The sequence below is a fragment of the Furipterus horrens genome, unplaced genomic scaffold, assembly GCF_987537825.1.
Source record: "Furipterus horrens unplaced genomic scaffold, mFurHor1.1.pri manual_scaffold_10, whole genome shotgun sequence".
NCBI lineage: Eukaryota > Metazoa > Chordata > Mammalia > Chiroptera > Furipteridae > Furipterus > Furipterus horrens.
Window position 1 is genome coordinate 48,156,339 of NW_028327180.1, and position 13,820 is coordinate 48,170,158.

General features: G+C 53.4%; 1 protein-coding gene across 3 annotated transcripts in view; it reads left to right on the top strand.

Moving 5' to 3' along the window:
• KLHL26 (kelch like family member 26) overlaps positions 1–13,533 on the top strand; it is a 30,194-nt gene extending 16,661 nt beyond the window's left edge. Inside the window, exons 2-4 of one of the 3 annotated variants that reach the window (XM_090290019.1) lie at positions 8,428–8,610; positions 9,085–9,229; positions 10,753–13,533. In XM_090290019.1, the coding sequence (XP_090146145.1) occupies positions 8,442–8,610; positions 9,085–9,229; positions 10,753–12,334 (1,896 nt within the window). In that variant the 5' untranslated portion in view covers positions 8,428–8,441 and the 3' untranslated portion in view covers positions 12,335–13,533. The remainder of the gene's footprint in view (positions 1–8,427; positions 8,611–9,084; positions 9,230–10,752) is intronic. The other 2 variants (XM_090290020.1, XM_090290021.1) reach the window with 2 other exon arrangements.
• The last annotated feature ends 287 nt before the right edge of the window (positions 13,534–13,820 follow it).

The following is a 13,820-nucleotide window of genomic DNA, read 5'->3' on the forward strand; positions in this document are numbered from 1 at the left end:
GGGCTCCCAGGGGCATTAGTCAGAGGCTGGGGTGAGGGCACAGAGACTGGACAGGAGGTCTTGGCTTGGTTTGAGGGGCACTGGGCTCACAGTGGCTGATGAATTGTGAGGCTGTGGAGAATGACAGGCAGCTTTGGCAGAAGGGTGACGATGTCTGATGTCATGCCCTACTGTTGACAGGAGGGTAGGCAATGTCTGCAGAGTACTCCACCGTGACTCAGTGAATATTGGGGGAGCATAGGGGTTGGTGCCATTAGTCCCTGTCACAGTCACAGAAGGGCATGATGATTGAGCTGTCTTCAGTGTAGCTGGCACTGAGGGGGGCCACCCTATGCCAGGCTCTGTGCATGAGGGATCTTAGGTAGGCCTCAGGGCAGAGGCTGGTGACACACAGGACGGGGCAGGACAGGACAGGAGCAGCTTTTCTCACCTCGAGGGTCCCCAAGAGAATTCATGAAGTTTCTTTTGAACGTAATGCAGCTTCTAGAACCTGCTTGCCTTCCCCATTGTCCTCTGCGGCCTCAGCCTCCCAAGCTGTCTTGTGGGGCCCTCAGGAGGTGCCAGCCCCAGGTACCAGCAGGTTGTATAGTACTTCCTACTGAGCACTCCCCTATGCCCCCTCTCTTCTGTCACCCTGTCACTTCCTGGCAGGCACAGACAGGCAGAAGTGAAGGCCATACATGTGGGTGATGGCTCCAGATGGTGATATCATGAGGACGACTGGGGAGTGTGGGGAGTTGTGGCCTGGGGCTCCTTCGCAGGGCTCAGTGAGAGGATTTCTGTGGGCTGTGTGCTCCTAGGATAGGCTTACAGTGGGTGCAGCCGTCTCCATAGCCTTTGTCTCTTGGAGGAGAAAGGTCAAGTTGTAGGGAATGGATTAGGCTCTGCCCTCACCTGTCTCTCTGGACACACACAGATCTACCCACAGGCATGATGCTGAGCAGCCTGTTTTAAATTTCTTGGATGTTGGAGAATAACCAGCATGATAACCAGGAGGGAGAAATAGACAACTTAACTGCTGATGTTGTGAAGAGATTGCAGGCTTGGACATGGGACCTAGGGCCCTGGCTTGGTTTTCTTCTTTCTCTCTCTGGGTCTCTGTCCCCTCTCTGGGTCTCTTTCTCTATCCCCCTCTCTCTGACTCTCTGTCCCTCCCGCTCTCCTGGTCTCTGTCTGCTTCTCTCTGGGCCTCTGTCAGTGGATTGGTGCCCTGGCCTGCAGGGACAGTGCTGTGGGAACCTTCATCTGGTCCTGGGCTCCAAGCTTATCCACCCAGAAGCCGTGAACTTTCCTCTATTCCCCCCGCAAGCCCAGGGATCCAGCCCTGCCAGAGAACTGCAGGCATCTCCAAAGGGTTGCCCCTTATCTGTAGGGATGGCCCAGGAATGGGCTTGCTGCCTCCTGGGGGTGGGGTGGGTGGGCAGAGTCACCCTTGTAGAGCGGTCCCAAGAGAGGGCCGCTGACGTGAGTATGCAGGCCATGAGCCAGTGCAAGGTGCCAAATCATGGAGACTCTCTCCTTGGGCTGTGAGCATAGTACCTGGAGCTGTGAAATAGTGTAACCATGGCAACAGTGGCTGGGCTGTCTGCCTCTGGGGTGTGTATGAGACCCTGGCCTTGGTGCACCTCTTACCCACGGAGCTGTGCACCCAGGAGCCAGCCGTGGCCTTGGCAGAGCCAGCAGGCTACAATGTAGTGAGCAGGCTTAGGGGCCATGCTGGGCCTCGGTCTCCTGTCTTGAAGGGGACACTTGTACTATCCTCCTAGGCTGGTAGGGGATTCATGAGGTTGCCTGTGAAGAACTACTTGCTGTAGGTGCTTAGTTAGTGGGCCTACTTTGTGAAGGGTCAGAGGGGGTGCAAGGGGGAAGGCACCAAGTTTCCAGTGTGACTGGATAAGAGGTGGGGCAGGGAGGTGTGTGAAATAGGGTGAAGAGGGGGACCAGTAGACTGCCAGAGGCTCATCAGAGCTCTAGAGCCTGATTTTCCCTCTCTGGATCTCTGTCCCCCTTTTCCTCTGAGTCTCTTTCCCCCTTTTTCTCTGGTCCTCTGTTCCCCTTTCTCTCTGGATCTCTTGTCTTCCCACCAATCCCCATCCAGTTCTCTGTCCCTCTCTCTCTGGATTTCTGTTCCTCTCTCTTTGGGTCTCTCTCCTGCTCTCTCTGTCCCCCTCTCTGGGTTTCTACCCCCTAAAGCACAGCATCTTCCCCACTGATGCTCCTGGGACCTTGGGTGGAGTGGCTGAACTCCCTGGTACAGCGTCAGCCGGGGTACAAGCCAACCAGCTGTACTCTGCTGCTGTGCTCCTTGGAGCCACATGGACAATAAAATCAAAATTGGCTTTGGAAGTGGAAGTGCTCTCTGTTTTGAAGGGAAGTGAGGGAATTTGCATGTCAGAACAGTATGTTAAAGGGGCAATACCGGCAGACTCTGTTCTGGCCTGAGCTTTGGGCTCCATGTGGGGGTGGGAAAGGAGTTTACAAAACCACAAAGAAATGTTTCCATAAAATTCTTGTTCTTGCCTTTTTTTTTTCTTTTTCTTTCTTTTCTTTTTTTTTTTACATTCCAATGAAAAGAACTGTTCTGGGGCTTTGGAGATCTCCTGTAGGGTTGGGAAACTGACCATGAAGACCAGGGCCAGCAGTGGGCGAGGGCAGGAGGAGGGGAGTCTTAACCTCCACCATGGGGCTGTCTCACCCCTGTGGCCCTGCACTTCCTGCAGTCCCTCCCCATTATGCAGTCCTGCCTTCGTCTGGGTTTCTGCAAAGCAGAACCTGAGGAAGGCCTCCTGTCTGCGGTATATTCAGGGGGTGATCCCATGAAGGACTGGATGGAAGGAGCCCCATGTAGAGGCACCAGCAGGGAGCAATGGGCTCAGTGACTGGGGTCCCTTGGGAGATGGTGGGGATCCTGCCACTGGTGGTCTGTCCGGGGGTATTTACAGATCTGCCTAGTCCTATGGGCCATCAACCCCTACACAGTGGATACCCTGAAGGAGACAGAGGCTGTGTTCCCATGACCTGGCCAGAGGTTCCCAATGACAGTGCTGAGGGGGCATGGCGTGGGGGTAGGGGATCAGGACAGTTCTGAGCCCATGCCAGGTCTGTGGAGACAAGTGCAGCCCCTTGGAACCCAGATGCAGGCAGAGTCAGTTGGGGCAGAAGTGAGAGGCCTCCAGAGACACCCTGACCAGCTGCTGACGCACTGGCTCCGATGACTCAGTGCTGGTGACCATGGCTTGGGTGGCTGTCTGGAGACTTGGATCAGCCCAGAGCTGCCACTGCCGCCTTCCTGGAGGCCCATGGCCCCACCAAGGCAGCCAACCCCTGTCTGACAAGCCTTAGTCACTGGTCCCAGGCCCAGTACTCCTCCTTCTCCTGCCCATCTTGCCCAGCTACCCTTTGTCTAGGGTGGGACTCTGGCCCCTGCTGGCTTCCTCCCTCTCTCCCTGAGCTCCCAGAGGCTGTGAGGTGTGTGAAGGGTAGTCCAGGGGCTTTGGGACAGCTTTCCCACCTATGAGACTGGAGGAAGGAAATAGCCTGTGGAGTGCTGGGAGTCTTGTTCAGCACAAGGAGGATGTGTACATAGAAAGGGGTTGCTTGCCACTCACTTGTATCTTGGCCCACACCCTATAGAAAAGCAACCCAGTGGGCTTGGTTGGGGTTCCAGCCTGAGTGTCCTAATTCCCACTTATGAACATTCTAACTGCCTCGGTGCTCAGCTGAAGGGGCAGCCTGTCGGAAGGCACCATAATTCTTTGTATTTCCTTGAAGGGCATTTAGTTTGTTTCTCTTTTTCAGCCCCAAGGAATGGTATTTGGGGAATATCCTCACTCATCTCTTTTGCACATGTGAGTACACCTCAGATAAATCCCAGAAGTAGCCTTGTTGGTTCAAGGATGTGAGCCCTTAGAATTTTGCTAGGTCTGTCGTACTGCCTTCCTGGAGATTGTCCCACTTCACACTCCCCCTGGGAATAGACATGAGTGTCTGTTGCCAGATAACCTGATGACTCTGCCCACCTGAGGGGTAAAGCTGGCCTCTTGGTGAGCATATTTTCCATATTTGGAAGAGGCCTACTCTTAGGTCTCTCTAGCCAGCTGTGCTTCCTTTCCTATGGACTGTCAGCCTACATCATTTGTATATTTTTCTGTGAGGTTGCTAGCTTTGTATTGATTTCTTGGGGCTTTTTATATATGGAGGACCACAGTAAATATATGTTTAGGGCCAGAGCAACTCCACGGTAAAGTTGCCCCTGGTAAGATATCTTGTGAAAATGTGAACATTCATGCCAGTCCCCTGGGTTCGGGGAAACAGGAAGTCCTCCCACCTGGCCCTGAAGTCTCCAAGGGACTTGTAAGAAAAAAACGAGATCACCTGAAAGCAAAATTGCAATATGCAAAGAATCTGTGAGGCAGGGTGTTCATGTAAAGGGCAGCCTGGTTCACTGGGCACCTACCATGTGCCAGCGCTCTGTGGGTTGTTCCAGGCTTCAAGTTCCCAAGCCCCAGCCCTGTTCAGTGGCCCGTGGGTGGCTTGTGTAGGTAATGGCAGGATACAGCCCCCACTGGGCGTTGCCACCTCCTCAGCCCAAAGGGAACCTAGGGGAAGTAGATGGTCTGTGGTCTATCACTTCCCAGGAGATGATGAGCACAGAGGAGCCTCAGCACAGCCCTGTGACATCTGTGCTCCTGCCTGCCCCATTTGACAGCCAAGAAAATAAAGACCTGGAGACCAGGGTCTTGAGTCACACAGCTGGCTGATGGCAGGTCAGGAATCAGAATCCTCCCTTTGCTTCTGACACCAGATGCCAGAGCCTGGTGAGGTGAGGCCTGTGGTGCAGTCCGGGCCAGTTTCCTAGAGGAGCGGGTCTCACTGATCTGCATCTACCAACCTTTGGGTCCTGGCTTGACCCCCAGACGCCCTGCTCAAGGCCAGCTAGGCTCTGGGTTTGGGCTTTAGGGGATCCTGGTGATGAAGGTGACTTCCTGGTGCTTGGACCTGCTGAGTCCAAATCTGCTTCTGAGAGGGAGGCTCCAAGGGGTCACACCCAGCTGCTCTGACCCTCAGGTCCCTGTGCTGCACAGAGAAGGTGGCTCACCTGCCCAGGCAGGAGGAGCGGAGGGGCCAGAGGGTCTGTGGAGGTGGAGGGAGGCATCTCAGCATGCCTTCGCTGCAGGCAGGGCCCCAGGCAAGGCTGCCAGGAAGCCCTCTGTGGAAGCAGGGAGCAAGGCTCAGCACCCGGGAGGCAGCCAAACCCTTTTTCCCATAGGCAGAGGCCCCATGGGCATCACTGTCTAAGCGCAGGGTTGGCAGGGGTGGGAAGAGAAACCAGAGTAACCCCACTTTCTGGCCTCTGCATCTTTCTGCCCTGTTCCTACCCCCTCTCCCCGAGGTGCCCACAGCTGCATTGTGAAAGTGATTCTGGATGGTTTGACCTTTTTGGTCCCAGGTCCTTGGTTGTGTACCAGGTGAGGGCAAGGTCACTCCTTGTTCATGTTGTGTCCTTCCACCCATGGGAGAGAGTCTAGGGGCTGACAAAGGCAGTGAGGGGCTGGGAGCTGGTGGGCAGTGGGGCTGAGAGGTCTTCTTTGTCCTCCTGCTTACTTGGGAAGAGTGGTGCCCACATTCCTGGCCCTCACTTATGGGCAGGTATTGGTCCCAGGAATGGGGAAGCAAGTTCCAGAGAGCCCAAGGCTGGGGAGGGAACAGAGTGCTGGGATGGGGTGTGGGGGGCATGCGCTGGGAAAGTCCTGGGGGTTTCTTGAACTACTGAGGCCTGACTCTGGAGGTGATGGCATTGTTCACTCCTGTTGTGTCTAGAGGATGAAGTGATGTATTGGGGCTTCTAAACCATTTATTCACTGATGCATTCATTCTACTCAAGTTTTCTGAGATGAAGGAGCAAGAGGGACTTGGGGGATGATGGAGGGCCTCCTCATACATTGAGGTGCTAGGGGTCATGAGGGTTTTAGGCAGGACCTGAGAAGGCTCAGATGTCCTTTCATTCTGTTGTTGTTGTTGTTGTTTTGAGGTGAAATTCACATAATATAAAACCACCATTTTAAAGTGAACAATTCAGTGGCATTTAGCACATTTACAATATTGTGCAGCCATCACCTTTATCTAGTTCCAACATACTTCATCACCGTGAGGGAACCCTGTCCCTATGAGCAGTCACTCCCCATTTCCCCTCCCCATCCCCTGACAACTCCTAATCTGGTTTCTGTCTATGGATTTGCCCGTTCTGGACATTTTATATAAATATAATCGTACAACATGTGGCCTATTGTGATTGGCTTCTTTCATGGAGCATCATGTTTTTCACGTTCATCAATGTTGTAGTGTTAATCAGCTTCATTCCTTCTCAAGGCTGAGTAATATTCTGTTGTGTACACATACCACATTTTGTTTATCTACTCATCTGTTGATTGGCATTTGGATTGTTTCCACCACTCCTTTTTAAAACTTTAAAAAAAGATTCTAGTTGGCGTGGCTCGGTGGATTGAGTGCTGGTCTGCGAACTGAAAGGTTGCCACTTTGATTCCCAGTCAAGGCACATGCCTAGGTTGCAGGCCAGGTCCCCAGTTAGGGGTGTGCGAGAAGCAACCAATCAATGTATCTCTTGTACATTGATATTTCTCTTCCTCTCTTTCTCCCTTCCTTCCCTTCTCTCTAAAAATAAATAAATAAAATATACTTTTTAAAAAAATCTTAAAAATCTTTCCCTCCTGATTCCTCATATGGAGGTACAGGAAGGTCTGCTTCCCTGGTCCCATCCCCCCAGCAAGCTGCCTCCATAGGTAAACCTATCTTCTTACAGAGATATTCTTGGTTTTGTGGCTTCCCCACAATTTGCTCTGTTTTCCCCACATTGGCCAGGAGTTGACAGAAAGATCCCGTGCAGCCTGCTGCTTCCCCAGGATGGATCCAGATTCTGCTGTATCCTTTTACAGCTCTGGGGCTATGGACAAGCTGCTCAGCCTGTTCTTGTGCTTGGAAGGTCGGACCAATGAACATTTCCCTTGACTGGGAAGTCACAGAGCACAGCCCAAAGCCAAATTCTTCTGAAAACAGCCGTGTGACTTTGTGGTCATGTGACTGCCCTCCCCCAGGGTGCTGGGCACAAGCGTGTGCTGGGCAGGTGTCGAGTGGCTGGGCCTTGAAGGCTGGGCCTTCCTGGAGGTGGCAGTCCCTCCTCCACAGTGAGAGGCATCCCTATCCCTAGAGCCCAGTGCTCCTGGGAAGCTGCAGGTTGAATGCCTCCTCCATACTCACACTTGGACCCTTTGCCAGCACCTAATCCCACCCACCCTTTGTAGAGGAGGGATGGGTTTATCCATGGGGGCTTGCAGGGGCTTAGGGGACATTGGTGATGTGGAGAGTGCAGCACTCAGGAGACACATCTAGAATAAAAAAAATAATGGAATAGAGTTTTTAAAAGGAGAGGGTTGAAAGCAACCTAAATGTTCATAGATAGTTGAAGGGATAAAGAAATAGTGCATTCACATTTTACACAGTAAAATATTACTCATGCATAAAAAGGAGTGAGGCAGTGATACACACTACAGTGTAGATGAACCTTGAAAACATGATACTGAGTGAGAAAAGCCAGATACAAAAGCACAAAAGGCCACTTATTGTCTCACTCCATTTCTATGAACTGTCCAGACAGGCAAATTCATAGAGCCAGAAAGTGGATTAATGGTTGCCAGGGGATGGGAGAGGGGGATGGGCAGAATGGGGGGAATGAGGAGTGACTTCTAATGGAGATGGGATTTCTTTCTGGGATGCTGGAAATGTTCTGGAATTAGATCTAGGTGATGATTGCACAACATTGCCAATGTACTAAATGCCACTGAATTGTACATGTTAAATGGTGAACTTTTATGGTATGTGAATCTCACCTCAATTCTTAAAAAAAAGACATGCACCCTGGCTGGAGTGGCTCAGTAGACTGAGCACTGGCCTGCGAACAGGAAGGTTGCAGGTTCGATTCCTGGTCAGAGCACATGCCTGGGTTGCGGCCAGGTTGCCCAATTGGGGGTATGTAAGAGGCAGCAGATTGCTGTTTCTCTCACACATGTTTCTCACCCTCTCTTTCTCCTTCCCTTCCCCTCTCTCTAAAAATAAATAAATAAAATCTTTTAAAAAAAAAAGAAACGGGACATGTGGTCTCCTAAGGTCCTATGTGAAATCCTGCCATTATCACAGTCAGCAACTGGCATCCACTGCCAAGGCTAGTCAGTGGGTGGGTGGTAGACATGGTCAAGATCCAGGTTTTGTTTCTGCTTCCCTGGGGCTGGTTCTGGTGATTCTGCCTGTTCCTGGGGCAGCTTCAGAGCCTAGGAGAGCTGCCCAGGGTCCCTGGGCTGAGACCAGCCTGCCCTGAGACCTCTGAACCTTGCACCGCACCCTGCTCTCCCACAGCATGGCCGATAAAAATGGAGCCCTCAAGTGCACCTTCTCAGCACCCGGCCATAGCACCAGCCTTCTGCAGGGCCTGGCCACACTTCGCTCACAGGGACAGCTCTTGGACGTCGTACTCACAGTCAACAGAGAGACCTTCCATGCGCACAAGGTGGTCCTGGCTGCCTGCAGTGACTACTTCAGGTTAGCACAGGCCCCAGGTATGGGCTGGAGAGTGCAGGCCCTTCTGAGAGGGCAAGTGCAGCACCAGCCAGGGAGGGATGGGTATGAGGGAATGTGGTTGGTGTTGGCCCAATGTCCAGTAGACCTACTGCTTTCCCCAGTTTTGCAACTTATTTAAAACTTTTTGGGGACATTGCACAGGAAAGAACATATCTGGGGGACAGAGGCAGATTTAACAGTGGGCGCACCAGGTGTGCGCCCTGGACCCTGACTTCTGAAGGGCCCCACAAAACCATGTATTTTTATTTTCCCTGTCTCTCTCTTTTTTTTAAGGGGCCCAGTATTTTCTTCTGCGCCTGGGGCCTCAACCGACCTTAATCTACCTCTAGGGACAGAAGTGGCCCATGGACACCCAATTAGCAGTTTTTGGCCTGAGGGATGGCAGGGCTTGGCCAGGTTTCCACTCAGTCTTTATTTGACACCTGTGTGTGCCAGGTGCTGTGCTAGCCTCGAATGCAGCAGGGAGAACACTGGCACAAGTCCCTACCCTCGTAATACCTATACTCAGTCCAAAGGACAGGAGAGACTCCCCAACAGGCACCAGAGTGTGCCAGGCTCTGTTCCAGTCCCCATGTGACAGGTAAGGCCTTGCTGGGTGTATGGGTCAGTCTGCCGTGAAGGCCTTTTCCTAAAAGTACCATTCTGGGGTTGGTTCTCTGGCCCTGCTTTGCCAGTGGTGGCTGAGACACCCCCTAGTACCACCTCACAGAGCCCCAGCCCAAGTGTGCACCTCAGGCTGCACACTCCCTTGCCCAGTGTGCCCTCTGACTGTCTGCCCTGTGGGCTCAATGAGGCCCTTCTGGGGAGCTAGAGAAGCCAAGTCATCTGGGGCGCCGCTTCTATTTTTATTCTGGATTTGGGGACGGGCGAGCCTCCCCAGCCAGAAATGCCCTTTAAAGGTTCCTTTGCGCTGATACTGCAGCTGGCGAGGCCTTAAAAGGCAAAGCTCCCTCTCGTCGCCATGACTGTTTCTGCCTTCGACAGGCTGATGGGACTCACGGGGACAAGAAGGGGCAGGGCCCTGGGGCTGCAAAGCACAGCTCCTGGAAGGGCTATGGCACTGCCTTGTGGAGTGCTGGGCAGTTGTTAGTTGATGGCCCCAAGGCAGCACCAAGCTCAGCTGTCCACGCTGTGGAGCCTGAGCCTGGCTCATGCTAGGGGTGACTGGGTGATGGGTATCTTAGGCAAATGGCCAAGGAAAGTTCCCTCCCCTTAGTCAGCCATCATGATGTACACTGATGGATGAAAGGCCAGCTTGCGCCATGAAAGGCGCCTCCCATACACCATCTTCTAGAACCTCCCACAAAATCCTAGCAGGCGCTGGGATTCTTGCCCCTCTTCCTGACAGAGGGCCCCCTGAAAAAGGCTGTGGGGGGTTATGACCCAGGTCCTATGTTCCAGAGCAGGACAGCACAGCTGACAGACCTGGGGTCACTCACTAGGGGGTCTCATAGTGGGCTGGGACTCCTGTGGCCATTTTCAGGGGCTTCCCTGACTACCTGGGCCTTTCTCTGGACACATTGATGACCTCAGTGAGGTCACATAATAGGCGCTCCAACCTGGGACTCTTACACCCTTTCTATTCCTGTGTGATAGCAGCGGAGATTCAGGCAGGGGAAGAAAGGTAGAGCCATCTATTCAGGTGAGTGTGCTGGGGAAGTACTGGACTCTATGAACCATGGTGTGCATTTCCCTGATATTCCCCTGTTGTATTTCCTGACCTCACCGAGGGACTGGTCCTCATGGCTGGGCACTAAGATGGGCTTGGAGACCTCTCTCCAGAGCTACACCCACCCTGCCATCAGTGGGGATTGGGGAGATGTGGCTCCCACAGTCTGAACCAGCCTGTCCCAATGCTGCGCATATCTGGGTAGGGTTGGACAGTGCCCCACAAGAGGGGCAGAGTACAGAAGTGCTATTGGTAAGAAGATGCATGGCTTGGGGTGGATTAGAACTTTTTTATTTTCTTTTTTGTGTGTCTTTAATGCATACCTGGCCTGCTTTACCCAGGTGGGCCAAGCTTGTGTCTCGGGACTAGGCCATCCCAGTGGCCACAATGCCCCTCGGTGCCCTGAACCCACATCCTGTGTTTCCGACCCGCAGGGCCATGTTCACAGGTGGCATGAGGGAGGCAAGCCAGGACATCATTGAGCTGAAGGGCTTGTCAGCACGCGGCCTGCAGCACATCATTGACTTTGCCTATAGCGCCGAGGTAACACTGGACTTGGACTGTGTGCAGGACGTGCTGGGTGCGGCTGTGTTCCTGCAGATGCTGCCAGTGGTGGAGCTGTGCGAGGAGTTCCTCAAGGCTGCCATGAGCGTGGAGACCTGCCTGCATATTGGCCACATGGCCACCACCTTCAGTCTGACCTCACTCAAAGAGTCTGTGGATGCCTTCACCTTCCAGCACTTCTTGCAGATTGCTGCGGAGGAGGACTTCCTGCAGCTGCCACTGGAGCGCCTTGTCTTCTTCCTGCAGAGCAACCAGCTACAGAGTTGTGCTGAGATTGACATATTCCGTGCTGCTGTTCGCTGGCTGCAGCATGATCCTGCCCGGCGGCCACGTGCCAGCCACGTACTCTGCCATATCCGTTTCCCACTCATGCACTCATCCGACCTGGTAGACAGTGTGCAAACATTAGACCTCATGGTGGAGGACGTGCTATGCCGTCAGTACCTGCTAGAGGCCTTCAACTACCAGGTGCTGCCCTTTCGGCAGCATGAGATGCAGTCCCCACGCACGGTCGTGCGCTCTGACGTGCCCTCACTGGTGGCCTTTGGTGGCACACCCTATACCGACAGTGACCATGCTGTTAGCAGCAAAGTATACCAGCTGCCTGAGCCAGGAGCCCGCCACTTCTGTGAGCTTACAGAAATGGAGGTGGGCTGCAGCCACACATGTGTGGCTGTGCTGGACAACTTTGTATACGTGGCTGGGGGTCAGCACCTGCAGTACCGCAGTGGTGAGGGTGCAGTGGATACCTGCTACCGCTACGACCCTCACCTGAACCGATGGCTGCGTCTGCAGGCCATGCAGGAGAGCCGCATCCAGTTCCAGCTGAACGCGCTGTGCGGCATGGTCTATGCCACGGGTGGCCGCAACCGAGCTGGCAGCCTGGCCTCAGTTGAAAGATACTGCCCACAGCGCAATGAGTGGGGCTATGCCTGCTCACTGAAGCGCCGCACCTGGGGCCATGCAGGTGCCTCTGCTGGGGGCCGCCTCTACATCTCAGGTGGCTATGGCATCTCGGTAGAGGACAAGAAGGCATTGCACTGCTACGATCCTGCGGCTGACCAGTGGGAGTTCAAGGCGCCCATGAGCGAGCCCCGAGTGCTGCATGCTATGGTGGGCGCTGGTGGCCGCATCTACGCCCTGGGTGGCCGCATGGACCATGTAGACCGCTGCTTTGATGTGCTGGCTGTGGAATACTATGTGCCCGAGACAGATCAGTGGACCAGTGTGAGCCCCATGAGAGCTGGCCAGTCAGAGGCTGGCTGCTGCTTGATGGACAGGAAAATCTATGTCGTCGGGGGCTATAACTGGCGCCTCAACAATGTGACAGGCATTGTGCAGGTGTACAACACTGAGACAGATGAGTGGGAGCGTGACCTGCACTTCCCTGAGTCCTTTGCAGGCATTGCCTGTGCCTCGGTCCTGCTGCCCCGTGCTGGGAGCAGGAGGTAGCTCCCAGGACCCACCACCCCATGACTTGGCTGTATGCTGTTCCTGCCAGAGGCTTGGTGAGCACATGTCCTATCGAGAGAACCTCATCTCCGTGGCCCTGTGCCCCCCACCCTCGCCCCAGGCTGGCTGTATAGGCCCCCTGTGTTGATAAGCCTCCTTCCCAAAGCAGATCTTGGCTCTGCGCCTGCCAGGGAACCTGCCAGTGAGGCCGACGTGTTATGTCAGAAAACTTGAGCCTGAGGTACTTTTCTTGTCTGCACAGGGTCCTCACTCATGGATGGGAACTGGGAATCAGGACTGTTGTGCCCTGCTTCTCTCCTATCCCTCAGCCTGGACTTCTAAGACATTCAGATGAGGGCTCATTAGTGTCATTCCGAATTCATGGTACACCACTCTCCCCCTACCAAGTTTCTTGCACTTGTGTGTTTTAAAATAATTGTATCCCACATCTCTGTCATTTGGACCCGTTGGAGCAGGAGTGGCTCAGAAGCACCCAGCCTGGAGTGATGACCAGAGGATAGTTCTCTCTCTGCAATAAGCACAAGCTGCTGAGTGGGAGGGAGGCCATGGAGGAGGGTTCGGCAATTGCCCCTTTCCTATCCTTGATTCAAGAACCTCAGGGTGTTTGCTTGTTCACTTTCAGGAGGAAAATCCACAGCCAGCTCCTGGAGATGGTTCTTATGGGTTCAGTTCTTCCACTGGGCACTGTGCCACGTGGAGGGTCCTAAGGAGAATTGGGCCAATGGATGAAGGAGGACACTGCTTTAGAATTTCAGTGTGTCTGCATTCCACAGGTCTGTTCAAGGATTTTTATTTCATCCACTCTCCAGCCCTGTACTCTACCCTGTCCTATGTTCAGGTTGAAGCACTACCTGGACCAAGGGTACCAGTGCAGGAAGTCAGGCAGGTGAGAACCTTTCTTTTCAAGGGCTTCACACCATCTCTGGCCAACTTTGATTAGGTCTCTAAATCTATTTTTTCTTGTTGTTCTGTTTTGCCTTTTTTTTTAAGAGGCCAACACTGCTGTCTTATAAATGGGATTTGTACCCTTGGGGCAACATGAAGTGTCTCTGCTTCTAACAGACGATTGATGTCATGTCTCTGTGACCCACTCGCTGTGTAAAGAATTAACCTCATACTTCAGCAGACATCATCTCCTAATATTTTCCTTGTATTTAATAAAAATGTTATGATGAAAAGATGGAACAGGCCCAGTGCTGAGCTTGTGGAGCCTGATAGATCACAGATTCCTCTTGCCCTCTGTGCATTTTGGGGTCCCTCTCCCACTTTGCCCTTTCTCATCCTTGCAAAGGAGCTGGGAGGGGGCCAGTCTTTAGCTCAGGGGTGTGAGGGAGGGCAGTGGGAAGTGGAGCCGGGACTTCCACTGAGTGCTGGGAAGACAGATGGCAAACCCGGTGGTCTCCAGCAACTCTCTAGGCTGTTCCATGTTCCTGATCGTCCGGCCCCCTGCCACCAGCCAACCCCC